Source organism: Erinaceus europaeus, chromosome 13 (assembly GCF_950295315.1).
Source record: "Erinaceus europaeus chromosome 13, mEriEur2.1, whole genome shotgun sequence".
Taxonomy (NCBI): Eukaryota; Metazoa; Chordata; class Mammalia; order Eulipotyphla; family Erinaceidae; genus Erinaceus; species Erinaceus europaeus.
Window position 1 is genome coordinate 41,546,126 of NC_080174.1, and position 17,863 is coordinate 41,563,988.

Sequence of the window (17,863 nt, forward strand, 5' to 3'; positions counted from 1 at the left end):
AGTGTTTCACACAAAACAGGAGTGAGGTAGCACCATTCTGGTACATGCATTGCTGGGATTCAAACCAGGAACCTCCAGTTCAGTGCTCTACTGGTGGAGCCATCTCTCTGTGCCCTAGACTTTGATTTTGCTTGTAGCTCTTCCCCTTTCTACTCACATAGCACTGGACAAGTCACTTTCTCTCTGAGACTAGTTCCCTCATCTCTGAAAATGGTATGATACTGCTACCCTTGGAGCTAAGACACAGGTCCTGTCTGAATCCACAGTAGCTTGGGTTGAAGGAAAGAACGGCGCCATGTAGGAACTGCCTGCTTACTAGGAGGCACGGCTCTTGTTATCATCTCCTATTAGTTCTGGCCTAATGCTTGCTTACCCCTCCAGGACCCCTGGAAAATGTGGATCCCCTCTTCCCTGGCCCAGAGGCATGCTGGGAGGATATATTTGGGGGACATCTGTCAGTCCAGAGGAGGCAGTGCTTGGGAGACCCTACAGGTACTGCCAGCTGAGGAAGTTGGTGTTTGTTAGGGCCAGGGATTAGCAGGTAGTCTTGGGCTGCAGCTGGTGGAGGGAGGTCCAAGGTAGTAGGGACCCTTGGGGTTAGGGAGTAATTGTGTGTATGTGTGTGTGGGACTGAGGAGGGGGGTGGCTGCTCTGGGCTTCTCTCCCAGCTGCCCTAAGAGAGGAAGTAATAAAAAGGAAGTATCTATAAGGGGGGAATAGGGCAGGGACCAAGGGATATGGGCTGGTATCAGCGCCCCACCCCCGCCCTCAGGCCTCATACTCACTCCACATACCCTTCAGCAAAGACAATGCTGAATTTCCTTCCTGTTGCCCCATCCTGTACCCTGCTAGCTACAGAGTCTTCCTCTGCATCTGAGGGACTCCAGAGCTGAACTGGTACTGGACCTGAGCACTTTGGGGCTTCCAGGGCTACCCTAGCCTCTAGACCCCTGCCTGTGGATGTGGGGGTGCTGTTCGAGGACTCAGTATAAAGAGGCATCTTTCACAGCCCTGGGCAGGCCATCGTCAGAGTTTTGCTGCAGGCCCTGAGAAGACTGGAAGGGGAAGTACGTGTGTACATGGGGGTGTGTGTTTCCACACAGGGGGGGTGTCTGTGGAAATGGTTTCCGATCCCTGGTGTGTGTGTGTATGTATACGTTTGCATGTTCCTCTGAGTGCACAAGTGCGAGTGATAAGCCAAGGGCCAGGCCTGGTCGGTCCCTACCCCCACGGCCAGCTGTAGACCATTGTGAGGGTTTCACTGGGACTGCTCCCCTGCCCTGGACCCTGGGCTAAGAGGCTTCTTCAAGGCAGGGCTGAGTGTGGTGGAGCCTGCTCCTGTGGCTGCCATTTTGGGTGGGCTCACCAGGGCAAGGTCACTTTTGGGGAAGGAGTGTGTGTACTCAAGGCTATAACTTTGTGGACTTTTGCCCCACATTTTCCTCAAGGGCTACTTGCAGGGGCTGGGCTGTTCCCTGCCTCATTGCTAGTCACCATGTGACTTCTGCTTGGGATCTAGTTGCTCCTCAAGGTTAGAGGAGACCCTGAAGAGACCCCGAACCTTGCCTCTCTCCCTGGAATCATGATCATGTTGGGGTCTGCAGTGTCCCCTCTTCAGCAGAGAAGCCTGACCCATCATCTGTCCCTCCTCCCTACAGAGGGGGAAGTGAGAAGGAGGGGGTCAGGGACCCTGCGTTCTGGGCCAGGAAGGCTGAAAAAGCAGAAGTCGGGAGTAACTAACAGGGCCCTCTGGCCACCAGCTCGAGCCCCATCATGCAGACCCCAGCAGAGTGCCCCAGGGTTGAGAGAGACTTGGTCCCTTGTCTCAGAAAGGTGAGCAGAGTGGTGTCTGTCACTATAACTCTGGGATGGGTTTGGGGCTGACTCTGTTCCTTGGGGTTTCTGGGTGACTACAGCTCCCCAGGGAGTGTTCTCAGCCAGAGGCACAGACCTCAGGATGGGCAGGCGGGTAGGGGTTTCTTTGTGGTCTCTCCTCTGCTCAGCCTCTCTTGCATACTGGCTTCCTGCCTGTTCTCCACCCTCAGGGACTGCACTGTGGGTCTGACCTACCTGCAGCTCTGTGCTCAGTGGCTGTCTGATTCTATCCTGGCAGGGAAGGCCCCTGAAGACAGGGCTCTGGCTCTGAGGGTCAAGACCAGGATGGGAAGTCCTCAGGCTGACCCTACTACTGGGGGAGGCTTGCTTGCATTGGCAGGAAATGGCTCCGGCTGACTTACCTGCCCACCCTTTCCTGGTATTTGAGGCTCCTCTCCCCAGGCTGGGCAGTAATGCCAACAAGGAGTCAGCTACACATCAGCTCTGCCACTGGTTCAACCTGAGCTGGCGTCCCTGTCCTGCGGCCTCAGTGTTATATTCCTGAGATGGGTATGGGAGTCTGGAGGACATTTAAGTCAGAGTCAGAAGCATCCAGTTGCTCTCAGGAGCTATCCTTCTCAGACTGTTTCCCCCACCCTGGGCCCCCTTAGGCCTCAGCAGGGGACCTTGCTGATTATGTCCCCTCACTTCTGCCCTCCATCCTCACTCCCAGACAGACCAAAATAAGCCTAGTGCTCTGCCCTTGAGTCCAGATCTAGTCCCCTTTCCTGCCCTGACTGCCTGCCAGGCTCCTGGGCCTCACTGATTTCTCCATGTGTCTGTTGTGGGGTGTCTGTCTGTCTCCACTGGAGGAGTGCTGGTCTTCACCTGCTGGGTATATGTCATGTGTGTGGGGTGCCTGTTGGTTTCTCCTCCCTGCTGTCTTTGCCTGTTGAGTATTTGTTCCCATCTGGTTCTGCCTGTTGGATGCAAGCCCCCATCTGCCTCTGCCTGTTGGGTCTCCATCTGCCTCTGCCTATTGGGTCCTTGTCCCCTTCTGTTTCTGCCTGTTGAGTACATGTTCCCATCCAGCTCTGTCCTCACTTGCCTCTGCGTTTTAGATGCAAGTGTTAGCCACCTCTGCCTGTTAGGTCCTAGTCTCCTGTCCTGTCTTATTGGGCACATGTCCACATCTGACTCTGCCTGTTAGAAACGGGCACCTTCCTGCCTCAGCCCATTGGGTGCCTGCCTTTATCTGTCTTTGCCTGTTGGGTGCCTGCTTCTGCCTGCCAGCTGCCCCTCTTCACCTATGTTGGGTTCCCATCTCTGCTGGTGGGCACCTAGTGACTCCCCAGCAGCTGGGTTAGCCTGGGGCTTCCCCTCTGTAGGCAACTGGGAGGATGGGGGATGGCCAGAGGACAGCCCTTAGGCAGTGGGGGGGGGGAGGAAGAGACTCTGTGAGGCTGTAGGCCTGGAGCTGGGGAACCACAGGCCTTGAGTGATTGGCGCCCTGGCCTAGCCCCCGCCCTCATCCTGTACATCCGCCTTGGGCCTGGCCACCTCCGCGGCAGCCCTGCCACTGTCTGCCCCTGCCATGGTGCCTTGGCCCTGTGGGGCGGATGGAGCAGGATCCCAAGCCGCCCCGGCTGCGGCTCTGGGCCCTGCTCCCTTGGCTGCTCAGAAAGCAGCGGCCCAGGATCAGCCAGACCTCTCTGCCTGCCCCTGCCCCTGCCCCTGGCTCTGGCCCCAGGCTGGACTTGGTGAGTGTGCCCAGATGTCTGGTCCTAGTCTGGATGTGGCCCCGGGAACAGGTGCCTGGGCAGTTAGCTTGGCCCAGGCAGGCTTTGGTCTCTCCTAGTCCAGGCATGGCCTTGTTCGCTGCCCAGGTATAGCCTGTTCTTGTTTCCTGAGGGGAGTAAGGAGGCACTTCAGGGTTTTATGGTAATACAGACAGATTGGCAGGAAGGCAGGAGGGTTCTAGAACAACTGTTGGTAGGGCCCAGCAAGGAACTTGTAGTAGATGCGTGTGAAGGGATGAGTAGAGGATAGGACATGACTTCTCTGGCCGTAGCACCTTCCCACCTAGACTGGCACTTACCAGGTTGGTGTGGGAGTCCCAGGTGACTCTGATCCGTGTATATCTTCGCTCTGTCCTCCTAGCCAGAGGGCTCTTATCATCCGTTCCAACCAGGAACAAAAGCCCAGCTTTGCCTATCCAATATAAGAACAAACCCTACTTCCTATTGTGGTAAAACCAAAACTTACTGAGTGGGGGAGGGGTGGTCCACAGGGAGGACCTGAGGTAGGTCTCTGAGCCTTAGCCAGAGCCTGGAGCTGCTTCAGCCAGTTGTATCTGCAAAAAGAATTTGGACCTGGCCTGGAAGAGCAGTGGGAGCTGTATGCCTCACCTGACCTTGGCAGTGTGTTCTTCCCTGGTCTTTGTATCCTTTTGGTTTTGATGAACCTGGAAACTAACCATGTCTGTGGAACTGTCTGATTGGGCTTCAGGGCCCTGGCTACTGAAGCCCAGTGGGACTGGACTTGGGTGGGTGGATATACCCTACACGGGCTCACTTGGAACCCACCGTGCCCACCAGTTTTATCCCTCCATCAGGATGAGGGTATCCTCAAGGAGATCTCCATCACGCACCACGTCAAGGCTGGCTCCGAGAAGGCCGACCCGTCCCAATTTGAGCTCCTCAAGGTTCTGGGCCAGGGATCTTTTGGCAAAGTGAGTCCTAAACCCTCAGCTGGGAGGGCAGCACTGGTCATGTTAGAGGTGGGGGTGAGAGGTCAGCCTGGGGCCAAGGGTCAGAGGGCAAAGGTTTATGGATCTGGTGGTAATGAGAGGTCAGCTTGGTGTCCAGGGGAGAGCATGGAGTTGACTTGGGGAAAGTGGGGAGACGGTGCTACCCATAGTGCAGCAGAATTTCATGACTGAGGTTCTGAGGCCCCAGGTTCAATCCCTGGCACCACCAGAAGCCAGAGCTGAGCAGTGCTCAGGTAAAAAATAAATAAGGGGGCTGGGTGGTGGCACACCTGATTGAATGCTCATGTTATAACATGCAAGGACCTGGGTTCAAGCCCCCACCTGCAGGGGGAAAGCTTTGCAAGTGGTGAAGCAGAGCTGCAGGTGTCTCTCTGTCTCTCTCCCTCTCTGTCTCCCCTCTCTATCTACTCTCTTGATTTTTGGCTGTCTCTATCCAATAAATAAGGATAATAAAAATTAAAAATAAGTAAGATAAGAACAGTAGTTTTGGCTGGGCAGTGGTGCACCTGGTTAAGTGCACATGTTGCTATGTGCAAGGACCCAGGTTCAAGCCCCTGCTCCCCACCTGCAGAAGGGAAGCTTCATGAATACTGAAGCAAGTAATGCAGGAACATCTGTCTGTCTGTCTGTCTCTCTCTTTCTCCCCTCTCAGAAATTCTCTCTCGCCTATCAAATAAAGGAAAGAAAAGAGGGCAGGGGTTATGCCAAAGACTTTCATACCTGAGGTTCCAAGGTCCCAGGTTCAATACCTTTAACCACCACAAGCCAGAGTGCTTTGGTTAAAAAGAAGAAGAAGGAGAAGGAGAAGGAGAAGGAGAAGAAGAAGAGAAAAGGGGGCCAGGTGGTGGTGTACCTGGTTAAGCTCACATGTTACAATGTGCAAGGACCCAGGTTCAAGCCCCTGGTTCCTACTTGCAGGGGGAGAGCTTTGCAAGTGGTGAAGCGGGGCTACAGGTGTCTCTCTTCCTCTCTGTCTCCTCCTTCTCTCTCAATTTATATTTGTTTTCAGTAAATAAATAAAGATAATAAAAAAATTAAAAGAAAGGAGAAACAGTCAACTTGTGGCTTGGGGAAGTTAGAGGTTGACCTGGGACTGGAGCAGGGAAACTAGCAGGCTCGGCCTCCTTGCCAGCTTCTCTCCCACCTTCACTCCTGCCTTCCCAGGTCTTCTTGGTACGGAAGGTCACCCGGCCTGACAGTGGGCATCTGTATGCCATGAAGGTACTAAAGAAGGCAACACTGAAAGGTGAGTAGGGGGACCTTTACACGTGGAGTCCAAATTTGGCACAGAATTGAGGGAGCTGATGAAGGAGGAAGCCCTCTCCCCAGGAGTGCCTGGTCTGCAATAGAGAAACAAGCATTTTCTTAGCAACCCTTTACCCTCTACTTCCACCCCTGCCCCTCTCTCCCCAACCCCCAGGCTATGTGCCAACCACAGGTGTAGGTAGATGTCTGCAAGTAGGATGAATACAGTGTATTGGAAGTGGGAACCCTCAAATTTCATGCCTCAGGTTGGTAGGGTAGAGGCCTCTTTATTTTTTTATTTTATTTTTTTCCTTTTTTAAAATTTTTATTGGGGAATTAATGTTTTACATTCAACAGTAAATACAATAGTTTGTAAGAGGCCTCTTTAGTAGAGTTGCCTCACAACCCTAGAAGAGTCTTGGGAGAACTTTCAGGAGGAGAAGGATATAAGAAGAGACATAGGAAGGAAACCCAGGAAAGCTGCTGAGTGGATAGGAGTCCAAACAGGGCCCCAGAGGCAGATGGCAAAGAAGTTCAGTATGTAGTCCAGGCCTAGACCTGGAAAACTAGCACATGCAAAGGGTGTGAAAGTTGCTGGAAGTGGGCTTTGGGCTGGGTCAAGACTTTAACAGCCTGGAAACTAGTGCAGCCACTGACCAGTGGAGTAGTGGGATGGTCCATGGTTGGGCTGATGTGGGGAGAGTCAGGAGTGTTGTTGGCCTTGGGGACATCAGGGGTCATAAGACCCATGAGAGACTATCTGTGAGTGATGTAATTTCTGTGCACCAAGTCTATCCTAGTAGGACTGGGAGGAACAGTGAGAGCCACAGGGGAGGGGAATGGCCCCTTCTGTGGGCACCCCCAGAGAGGCTGACCTTCCCAAGCACTGCAGCTGGCATGTGATGAGCAGCACGGGAGGGTAGGTTTATAGTCTTCTAAGGTGTAGGCTCAGGGCAATGCCTTGGAGGATGAGTAGAGGAAGGACATCCCTGAACAGAGGAAATGTTCACCTGCAGCGGTGGTGTGAGAACAGAAGGTGTACTTGGGAAACACCAACTAAGATAGTTCTCTCCAAAATAGTCCCTGCCATGTCTGGGGAGGAAGAAAGTTTGAGTGGAGTGTAAAGGTGCTCTTAAGGGGGCAGCATAAGCAACAGATGGGTGCAGAGGACCCCAGCTACTAAAGAGGATTATTAAAGAAAATTTAATAAAGTAGGCAGGACCTGAACCAAATCAAAGTAGCAGTTGTAAAATAAAGTGTGCATGTGAGGGAGGAGAGTTTTCTCAGACTCATGAGATTCATTCATTGATTTCTTTAGTATTATGAGAAAGACCAGAGCACCCCTTTGTCCATGAAGTGCCAGGGCTTGAGCCTAGTGCCTCCCACATGCCAGGCACACAGTTTGCTGCTGAGCTGCAGCCCCAGCCCCACAAGCCTGAATGTCAAGCCTGGGGAATCTGCCTTTCTCACAGGATCCCCAGGTACTTCCTCTAACCAGACTGGAGTAAGGATATCTGTGCCAGGTGGAGTAGGGGCTGAGAGAGCATCCCAAGGGAGGGAGGCACAAGGATTCAGACTAAGGACATACCAGGGCAGGTTACTCTGACAGCCTGGACTGATGGCCCTCAGTGGGAGAGGGATAGGTGGGGCATCAAGGGTTCAGTCCCAGGCACTACCTTGAGAGGTGAGGAGCAAATGGAAAAGAGCCCCTGGTAGGAAAGACTCTTGATCACTGCCTTTCTCTTCTGGCTAGTGCGGGACCGTGTTCGGACCAAGATGGAGAGAGACATCCTCGCTGATGTGAACCATCCATTTGTGGTGAAGCTGCACTATGGTGAGACTGCACGCCTTCCCCACGCTCCCATCTCCCTGCAGGCTGCTGGCCCCCTCCTACCAGGCAAGCCAAGGGAGCTGTGGGAAGAGGTGCAGGGCCCAACTGGCTCTCCCATGGCCTATTCTCTTCCCAGCCTTCCAGACAGAAGGCAAGCTCTATCTTATTCTGGACTTCCTGCGTGGCGGGGACCTCTTCACACGGCTCTCTAAAGAGGTGAGGTGACACCCTGCTGCCAGAAGGCCCCACAGTGGAGTTGGGTGGGAGAAGGAAGGGATGACAATAAGACCTCTTGTCCCAAGTCCTGTGAAGAACATAGCTGGTGTGTCTGGGACCTGAGACCACCCAGGCCTACCTAATAATCCTTGACCCAGGAAACATTTCCCACCCTAGAACAGAACCCAATTCTCAGGCAAGCCTCTACAAGTTTCCCCCAGGCTGGGCTGAAGAGGACCAGTCCTGGATCTGATCTCACTTTGATTCTGGGGATCTAGGCGCCACCTCTTCACTTCTGTTGTTCCAGGGCCACCAGGACAGGGAGAAACCCCAAACCAGACAAAAAGCTAGATGCCATCTTCTAGGTGTTAAAAAGCTGTGTTTTCAAGAGAGTTCCTCTTGGAGACCCCTCCACGTCAAAGTGTGTAGAGATTCCTTTTCGTAGTTCATGCTGCAGAGCAGTGTGTTAAGCAGGCGAGAGGCAGTGTTCCCCCGTTCATCATCTTGCTGTTGGTGACTTTCCCCGATTTGCTTTAGCAATACTGTGGTGAGTGACGTGTAATCTCAAACCCCCTTTGTAAAGAGGAAGGGGGTGGGGGAGGTAGTGTATTGGTTGTGCAAAAGACTCATGCCTGAGGCTCCTAGGTCCCTGTTCCACCTTAAGCCCGAGTTTAGCAAGGCTCTAGTAAAAGAATAAAATAAATAAAACAAAGAGGAAAGGTATTGGCATGGGAACCCCCACCGTCACCACCATTACCTGTTGTAGGTTATGTTCACAGAGGAGGATGTAAAGTTTTACCTGGCCGAGCTGGCTTTGGGCCTGGATCACCTGCACAGCCTGGGCATCATTTACAGAGACCTCAAGCCTGAGAAGTAAGTGAAGCCCCAGTCCCACCCTGGTCTGCTTAAGGGGCACAGAGACAGGCCAGGCCTTTCCTAGTTCAAGGTTGCCTGATGGGCATGGGTGTGGGTCTCCCTAAGAAAGTCTTGAGCCCTGCTGTGGATGGGTAGGGGAGTAGCATGGTGGCAACAGTCTCATCCTGGAGGCTGATCACTCCTGCGACCACTACCCAGGGCCAGGCACCTGCATGCAGGTCCACTGCCTACACTTGTTTCAGTAATCCACAGTGGTGTCTAAGATGCTGCTATTCAAGGTCATTCCTTGCTAAGGCCTTCTCTAGAATTTTCCTTCACATGGAATTACCCTCATACGGTAACTTGGGAGTCAGGGGCAGGTGCAAAAGTGGAATGAGATCAGGTTTTAGAGCTAAGGACCCATTTCCAAATTTCATTCTCCACCACCTGCTAGCCCTGTAGCCATGGCAAGCTACTCTCCTTCAGTTTCCCCGCTTGTTAAAAGGAGCCATAGTAGGGTGGAATTTCCCACACCACCAGAAGCCTTAACTGTGCCGTGCTCTGGCAAAAAGAAGAAAAAGAAAAAGGAAAAAAAAAAAATCCTAAGAGTATCTACCTTGTACACGTGTTCCAAGAATAAGCAGAAAGGGTAGGCAGCACACCTGTGTGGCACTTGTACCACCCTCTCCACCCACGCACTCATCAGATGGACCTGGGTGGAGCCCCTTTTCTGGACCAGCCCCAACCCCCATAGTCCAGCAGGGGGCCACAGCCGGGAGACCCTGACTCCTGTCTCTCCACTACAGCATCCTTCTGGATGAGGAGGGTCACATCAAGCTCACTGGTGAGTAGGGAGCACCTGATTCCCCCCACCTTCACCCCAAGGCTTTAGGGGAGGGAAGTTCAGTCTCTTAGTGGGTCTGGCCTGAGTGGTTGGGGATTGTTCTTCCTGAGAGTCTGTGCCAAGCTGCAACTTGAAATGGGTTGGCTTTGAATACCAGTATCCCACTTAAAATGTTGGCCAAGTCATCTACCTTCTCCTGTGCTGTGCAGATGTCCCCTCAGGCTAGTGCCAGTTCCTGCGAGAGTTGGGGACATCTGCACAGCACTCCTGGGCCTTAGTTTCCTCTTGGCACCTGGGGGTGATGCTCTCAGGCCTCTCTGGGCTGGATTAGGGGTGGGTTGGGCATGCAGAGGGGGGCAATGAGGAAGGCAGGGGCTCATTCAGATGTTTCTTCTTGCTTTTTTTGCCACAGATTTCGGATTGAGCAAGGAGGCCATTGACCATGAAAAGAAAGCGTATTCTTTCTGTGGTACAGTGGAGTACATGGCCCCAGAGGTTGTCAACCGTCAAGGTCACACACACAGTGCAGACTGGTGGTCCTATGGGGTATTGATGGTGAGCAGGAGTAAGACATCCAGCCCAGAGCTTAGGTCCCAGGTTCCCTCTCTGTACAGCAAGGAGGTTGGTGGTCTCTGTCACCCTCTCTCCTCTTTCCCCCCATGTCCAAGTTGGCATCAGTTTGCCCAGCATGGTTTCCTTCCTTGGAAGGTTCGTCACCTGGGGCATCCCCTAGTCCAGGACTGGACCTCTCCCCAACCTTGGACCACCAGTGCTGCTCCTGATAGTCAAGCTCACAGAGGAATAGGGAATAGAAACAATTATTCCGGGAGTCAGGCGGTGGCACAGTGGGTTAAGCGCACGTGCCGCAAAGTGCAAGGATCGGTTTAAGGATCCTGGTTCAAGCCCCCGGCTCCCCACCTACAGGGAAGTCGCTTCACAAGTGGTGAAGTAAGTTTGCAAGTGTCTGTCTTTCTTCTCTCCCCTTCTCTGTCTTCCCCTTCTCTCTCCATTTCTCTCTGTTCTATCCAACAACAACGACATCCGTAACAACAATGTTAAAACAACAAGGGCAACAAAAGAGAAAAATAAAAGGAAAAATAAATATTAAAAAAATAATAATAGTAATTAAAAAAGAAACAATTATTCCTGCCGGGATACTTGATCCTCCATGGGGGGAATGGAGCTAAATGGTATGAGTGGGTGGATGTGGGGGGTACGGGAGGTGGAGACCAGAACTGAAATCGACCTTGTCCTTGCCTTGCAGTTTGAGATGCTGACAGGCTCCCTGCCCTTCCAGGGGAAGGACCGGAAGGAGACTATGACACTGATTCTAAAGTGAGCACTGGGCCCTCCTTAATACCTCAGGGTCCCCCCCCCCACTCTCGCCATTCCATGACCTGGCGTGGGTGCCAGGGTAGTACCCAATACTAGCTGTGGATTTCCCCCATTAATGAGCCAGTGCTCTGGGGTGGGCCCCCCGAGGGCTGTGGCAGGGATCCCTGAAGTCCTTAGGAGGTGAGTTTGTCTAGTGACTTGTCTGGACTGAGTTAGAAACCAGACCAGACAGAGAGAGAAGGGGAGATAAGGACTCTGGGGCGGGGTTCAGACAAGACCTGGGGGCTGTTTCAGGGCGAAGCTAGGCATGCCCCAGTTTCTGAGCACAGAAGCCCAGAGCCTCCTGCGGGCCTTGTTCAAGCGGAATCCTGCCAACCGGCTTGGTAAGCATCCCCAGCCCAGAGGAGGGAGTTGGGTACAGCTGCAGCCTGGACCATGGGGCCATATCTGGGACTGAAAGGGGTCCTTGTCCTTTGTGTGGGTAGACAATGCCATTGGCTGCCCTGCTCTCTAGCAGGTTTGGGGCGGAGGGTGTGTGTTGCAGGGTTGCGGGGTGACCTATGTGTGGGGAGAAGGCAGGAACTGAGTCATCCCCACTCCCTCTGGGGACAAGGACAGAGGGCTCCCACCCCCAAGGCTGCTGGCACAAGAGAGAAGCATGAACTCAGGAGTCAGATGGCTCAGGTCCCAAGGCCCATGTCAGTCCACACTGCCCAGCACACAGCAGTTTTTCGATAAATATTTGTGAGACAAATAAGTACCACCTATGAGCTAAGTGACCTGATGCAGCTGACTCCTGCTCCTGAGGCTGGATCTCCTTGGGAGATGCGAGTCTCAAGCTAGCTCTCAGGGTTCTCTTGATTAAATGAAGTTCTATGAACATGCCTGGTGCACGTTGCTGCTCAGTATGTGTTGACTCCTTGGCTTATCCAGACCATGACCAGACTTAGAAGGTACAGTCCAGGTCCCCAAGGTAGAATGGAATGAGATTCTATCTTGTCACTGATGAGGTCAGTGGGATAAGAGAGAAGGAGGCAAAGGGCATGGGAGGGAGATGGGGGCCCTCTGCATCAAATCTGACCTCTGTACTGTCTGTGTGGACTTGGATAAGTTGCCTAACCTCTCTGGGCCTTCCTTCTGTCATCAGTCCATTGACCCTCAATCATAAAGTGCTCCAGAAAATGAAAATGCAGAGTGAACAGTTGGCCTTGGTAATGGCTGGGTGGATGTGGAGAATCCTCCCTCTTGCTTCTGGTGGGCTGCTCCTGCTACTGGACCCAGGCCACAAAAGGCGGTTTGGCACACAGGGCAGGCGTCAGGAGGTTGGACAAACCATGGGCAAACCCCTCATCTGGGCTCTTTCAGGCTCCGGCCCTGACGGGGCAGAGGAAATCAAACGGCATGTCTTCTACTCTACTATTGACTGGAATGTAAGTGTGTCCTGCCCAGGGCCCAGCCGGGGCTTCCATGGTGGTGGGAGGGGAAGGACTTGGGCAAGGGCAGCTGCTACCAGCTGGGACCTTGGATGAGCTCTTCTTGGGCTGTCTGAGGTGACCAGAGTGCCCACCCTGCCTTGCAGAAGCTGTACCGTCGTGAGATCAAGCCACCCTTTAAGCCAGCTGTGGCTCAGCCTGATGACACCTTCTACTTTGACACTGAGTTCACATCCCGAACACCCAAGGGTATGTCCGTAGTCTGGTTTGTTCTGGGAGAGTACTGGAAACAGAAAGTCAGGGCACCTTAGAATGCAGGGATGGGCAGAGACTGGTGGGCCTAGGTAAGCAGGCAGTCTGCGGCTAGGTCTCTGACCCTGTCCCTGTCTCATTCTGTCTGGCTCTTTCACTCTGGGATTCTATGGGTTTCTTTGTGTGAGGGTGAGGAGATGGAAGGGAGTGGGAAGTTATGGCCACAATAGAAAAGTCAGGACCTCTGCCTCGGGCACCTTCCAATCTGCTGGGAACACAAGCACGTCAAGGCTAAAGAATCTGACCCAGTGAAAATAATAGGGTCTGGCAGAGCATGGGTGACAGCACCCACAGGCCAGAGGCAAGTGTGGGAATTGGCTTGCCCACTCTGACTGCCAGGCCTCAATGTAGTCATCTGGAATATTGGCTCAGCTGCAAGTGTACTCCGTCCCTGGGTTTGGTCTGATAATCCAAAGAAGAGGGCTTCTGGTGGGGGGTTTAGCAAATTCTAACCTTTTGACCAGGTAACGGGGCTGTTGGATGGCCACCTAGAGGGCCAGGATTTAGCCAAGGGGTTGTTTTTCTTGTTGTGACTTGAGGACAGGAAGCTTAGCACTTCTCCAAGCAGCCTGGTCCATCTGTGTTCACTTATCTGACAGATAGGTATCAGGTCATTCCTGTGTATTAGACATGGGGAGATGGATGTTAAACAAGGCAGACCCACGACTGGATAGTGTGCTATTTGCCATGTGCACAATCCAGGTTTGAGCCTGTCCCCCATCACCTTGCAAGAAGCTTCAGTGCTGTGTCCTTTGCACACTCTTTCTGCCTCTGCCTCTATTTAACAACAGCAGCAACAACAAAAAAGACAGACTCGGGGGTGCTGTGCTGTCTTAAGTTCAGACTGTAGTAGGGAGAAGACTTGGAGACAGTTGCTGAGCTGTGTGGTATGGGCAGTTTTAGACAAGGCTTCTTGAACAGGGTTTGATAGCATAATGGTTATGCAAAGAGACTCTCATGCCTGGGGCTCCAAAGTCCCAGGTTCAATCCCCATGAGCCAAAGCTGAGCAGTCCTCTGGTGGAAAAAAAAAAAAAAAGACAAGTTTATAGCTGAAGCCAACCCTCTTTCTGCTGTACTGCCCCCTAGAGGGGCAGACCCAAGGCAGGGAGGCCAGGAGAAGGCACCCAGTAGAGCACACATTTGATGTTGTGTGAGGTTTTGGCTTTGAGTCCCAGCACCACATAGGAGCACCATGCAAGGGAGAAGCTTCACACAAAGTGGAATAGTACTTGGTGTTTCTCCTCTCTCTTGCTCTTGCTCTCTTACACTCTCTGTTTCCATCTGTGATGGAAAGGGACAGAAAAAGGTGACAGTGGAATCACACAGGTGAAATGCCATAGAAAAAAGCGACTTAGACCAGAAGCTGCATATGAGAGACTTTTATTATCGTGGTTATCAGGACTGGGCTGGCCCAAGCACCAATGAACAAAGTGGCAAAGTGAGGCCCAGCATGGAGCAACCTGTGTATGCTGCTACTGAGGCGGGCCTTGAAGCCCCTGTGGTCTCTTCTTGCCTTGTAGTCTTAGGGTCCAGTGTACTTCCAACTCTTATCTCCTCCTGTCCCTACAGATTCCCCAGGCATCCCCCCTAGTGCTGGTGCCCATCAGCTGTTCCGCGGCTTCAGCTTTGTGGCTACTGGCCTGATGGAGGACGACGGCAAGGCCCGGGCCACACAGGCACCACTGCACTCAGTGGTACAGGTGAGGAAGCAGCAGACTGCTGCCCAGAGTCTATTCCCACCTAGAACCTGCAGGGTGGAAATCCTGAAATACAGACTCTAGGGTTGGACAGGAACCGGGTTTGAACCCTGAAGCCACCACGGAGCCTGATGGAACTCCCACTTCCTTGGGCCTCAGTTTCTTCATAAAGCTTGGATGACAGCATGGATATTAATTCAGAGCATTGAGCCCAGGATGTTGTATGGTCTTGACAAATGCAAATGGCTGCCCAGGGTGGCTGTGGGTCCACCTGACAGAGAGTTGGGGACCTGGATCTTCGTATACTTGTTTGATGTTTCTATTCCTTCATGTAAAACAGAACAGAGAGATAAGAGTGTCAGCCTTTGCAGCCAGTGAAATGGCTTAGTTGGGAGAATCTTTTCTTTCCATATTTGGGGGCCTTAAGTTTAATCACCAGAACTATATTAGGTAGAATGATGGTACTTTGATCTTTCTTCTATTAAGTAAATATATCCTTCCCCCCCCCCTTAGTGATTTTTTTTTTTTTTTTAAGAAAGGATTAATTAACAAAACCATAGGGTAAGAGGGGTACAACTCCACACAATTCCCACCACCCAATCTCCATATCCCATCCCCTCCCCTGACAGCTTTCCCATTCTCTATCCCTCTGGGAGCATGGACCCAGGGTCATTGAGGGTTGCAGAAGGTAGAAGGTCTGGCTTCTGTAATTGCTTCCTCGCTGAACATGGGCATTGACTGGTCGGTCCATACTCCCAGTCTGCCTCTCTCTTTCCCTAGTAGGATGGGTCTCTGGGGAAGCTGAGCTCCAGGTCACATTGGTGGTGTCTTCAATCCAGGAAAGTCTGGCCGGCATCCTGATGACACCTGGAACCTGGTGACTGACAAGAGAGTTAACATACAAAGCCAAACAAATTGTTGAGCAATCATGGACCCAAAGCTTGGAAAAGTGGAGAGGAAGTATTAGGGAGGTACTCACTGCAAACTCTAGTATACTTCTGCTTTCTTACTTTGGTGCCATACTCCAAACTCAGTCAATTTCTGCTTTGCGTTTCTACTTCTTTTTTTTTTTTTACATGCATAACATTCCCCAGATTCCCATTTAGCAATACAACCCCCACTATTTCATTCATCATTTTTCATGGACCTGTATTCTCCCCACCCACCCACCCACCCCAGAGTCTTTTACTTTGGTGTAATATTCCAATTCCATTTCAGGTTCGAATTGTGTTTTCTTTTCTAATCTTGTTTTTCAACTTCGGCCTGAGAGTGAGATCATCCCATATTCATCCTTCTGTTTCTGACTTATTTCACTCAACATGATTTTTTCAAGGTCCATCCAAGATCGGCTGAAAATGGTGAAGTCACCATTTTTTATAGCACTGCTCAGCTCTGGCTTATGGTGGCACTAGGGTTTGAACCTGGAACCTCTGAGCCTCAGGAATGCATGTCTGATGTGCTACAGTTAGACTGTCTTTCTTGGCACAAATCAGTCTTTGAAAGAAAGAAAAAAGAATATAGAGTCTTGCTGGCTGGCTGTGTTCTGAATTTACAAAGTGAGGGGCCAAGGGTGATACACCTGGTTAAGTGCTCACATTACAGTGCTCAGGGACCCAGGTTTGAGCCCCTGTTCCCCACCTGCAGGGGGAAAGCTTTATGAGTGGTGAAGCAGGGCTGCAGGTGTCTCTGTCTCTCTCCCTTACTATCTCTACCTCCTCTCTCAATTTCTGTTTCTATCCAATAATAAATAAATAAAAATATTTTTTTAAGTGAGGAACTGGGCGGGGGTAGATAGCATAATAGTTATGCAAAGAGACTCTCATGCCTGAGGCTCCAAAGTCCCAGGTTCAAACCCCTGCACCACCATAAGCCAGAGCTGGGCAGTGCTCTAGTTTTTTTTCCCTCTCTCTCTCTCTCTCTGCATCTCTCTAAAAAATAAATAAATTTTAAAAATTAAACAAAAAGTGAGGGACTGACTTTTGCATTGTCTCAGTTTCCTCATGTATAAGTAGGGATGATAGAACCTTTCTCCAGAGGGTTCTTGTGAGAACTCTGGGTCAACCAGGGTAGAGTTAAGGAGACTGTAATTAGTTGTCCAGCTGGGACTTCTGTGTCCAAAGCAAATGTTTAAACAGCCTGGCTGTGAGGACAGTAGGCAAGAGCCAGAGCTGTCTGCACACTACACACCTTCATGTATTTGCTTAGTGTCGCAAAACCTAGAGAAACCTCACAAAACAGGCTGAAACATCCTAGAAAGGGGGCCAGATTGTCTTAAGGCCACAGGAAACTAGAGACTCCTGTATTCTTCCCAGGCCTGTTGGGCTTCCTAGAGACACAAACCTGTGTGTGTGTTTTTGGCTCTATAACTATCCTGACTATCCCCTCCTCCACCAAAACCTGGCAGACTGGTACCTTCCAGGAGAAAAGTTAGGCTAAGAGAGGGCAGGTTTGGGAGTCAGGTGGTAGCGCGGTGGGTTAATCGTAGATGGCGCAAAGCACAAGGACTGGCATAAGGATCCTGGTTCAGGCCCCCAGCTCCCCACCTGCAGGGGAGTTTCTTCACAGGTAGTGAAGCAGGTCTGCAGGTGTCTATCTTTCTCTCCTCTCTGTCTTCCCCTCTCTCGATTTCTCTCTATCCTATCTAACAATGACGACATCAGTAACGATAATAACTACAACAATAAAGCAACAAGGACAACAAAAGGGAATAAATAAATATTTTAAAAAAAGAGATAGGGCAGGTTCATGCCTCAAGTCACATACCCAGTGCTCTCCCCTGGTCTCCTAGTGCCTGGTGTCATCTCCACTAAGCCAAGGCCTTGAGTGCCAGAGGACATCCCTTGCCTTCTAGAGCAGGAGTTCAGCCCTACCTCTTGGTTCCCTGCAGCAACTCCATGGAAAGAACCTGGTTTTCAGTGACGGCTACATGGTGAAGGAGACAATTGGTGTGGGTTCCTACTCTGTGTGTAAGCGCTGTGTCCACAAGGCCACCAACATGGAGTATGCTGTCAAGGTGGGCCCCTTACTGTGTACTGACTGAGCTGGGAGGAGGCTGGAGTGAAGGGTGTGCAGCTGAGAGCCCCTTAGCCCTACAACTCTACGATCTGACCTCTCATACTGCCACATGTATCACTTTTCCTTAGGTCATTGACAAGAGCAAGCGGGACCCCTCAGAAGAGATTGAGATTCTTCTTCGGTATGGACAGCACCCCAACATCATCACTTTGAAAGATGTAAGTAGGACTTTTTGGAACTGGGCTGGGGGCTGGGGGGGTCTGCACTCTAGGGCTGCCTTAGGGCTGCCTTGCCCTCCCCCCCTTTTCCCCCTTTATTGGGGGATTAATGGTTTATAGTCAACAGTAAAATATAGTAGTTTGCACATGTGTACCATTTCTCAGTGTTCCACATAATAATTCAGCCCTCTCTAGGTCCTCCTCTGTTGTCATGTTCCAGGACCTGAAGCCCCCACCCCAGAGTCTTTTACTTTAGTGCAGTACACCAGCTGCCTT

General features: G+C 51.6%; 1 protein-coding gene across 6 annotated transcripts in view; it reads left to right on the forward strand.

Annotated features, from left to right (window-relative positions):
• RPS6KA1 (ribosomal protein S6 kinase A1) overlaps nucleotides 1-17,863 on the forward strand; it is a 52,053-nt gene that overhangs the window by 18,833 nt on the left and 15,357 nt on the right. For 2 of the 6 annotated variants that reach the window (XM_007538649.3, XM_060205596.1), the window contains 14 exons: nucleotides 4,430-4,546; nucleotides 5,750-5,831; nucleotides 7,584-7,664; nucleotides 7,798-7,877; nucleotides 8,644-8,750; nucleotides 9,539-9,576; nucleotides 9,989-10,131; nucleotides 10,841-10,911; nucleotides 11,206-11,294; nucleotides 12,277-12,341; nucleotides 12,491-12,593; nucleotides 14,227-14,357; nucleotides 17,242-17,367; nucleotides 17,498-17,587. In XM_007538649.3, coding sequence (XP_007538711.1) covers nucleotides 4,430-4,546; nucleotides 5,750-5,831; nucleotides 7,584-7,664; nucleotides 7,798-7,877; nucleotides 8,644-8,750; nucleotides 9,539-9,576; nucleotides 9,989-10,131; nucleotides 10,841-10,911; nucleotides 11,206-11,294; nucleotides 12,277-12,341; nucleotides 12,491-12,593; nucleotides 14,227-14,357; nucleotides 17,242-17,367; nucleotides 17,498-17,587 — 1,323 coding nt within the window. Of the gene's footprint in view, nucleotides 1-1,702; nucleotides 1,834-3,286; nucleotides 3,576-4,429; nucleotides 4,547-5,749; nucleotides 5,832-7,148; nucleotides 7,312-7,583; nucleotides 7,665-7,797; nucleotides 7,878-8,643; nucleotides 8,751-9,538; nucleotides 9,577-9,988; nucleotides 10,132-10,840; nucleotides 10,912-11,205; nucleotides 11,295-12,276; nucleotides 12,342-12,490; nucleotides 12,594-14,226; nucleotides 14,358-17,241; nucleotides 17,368-17,497; nucleotides 17,588-17,863 lie in introns of those variants that run through there. The other 4 variants (XM_007538650.3, XM_007538647.3, XM_060205598.1 and 1 more) reach the window with 4 other exon arrangements.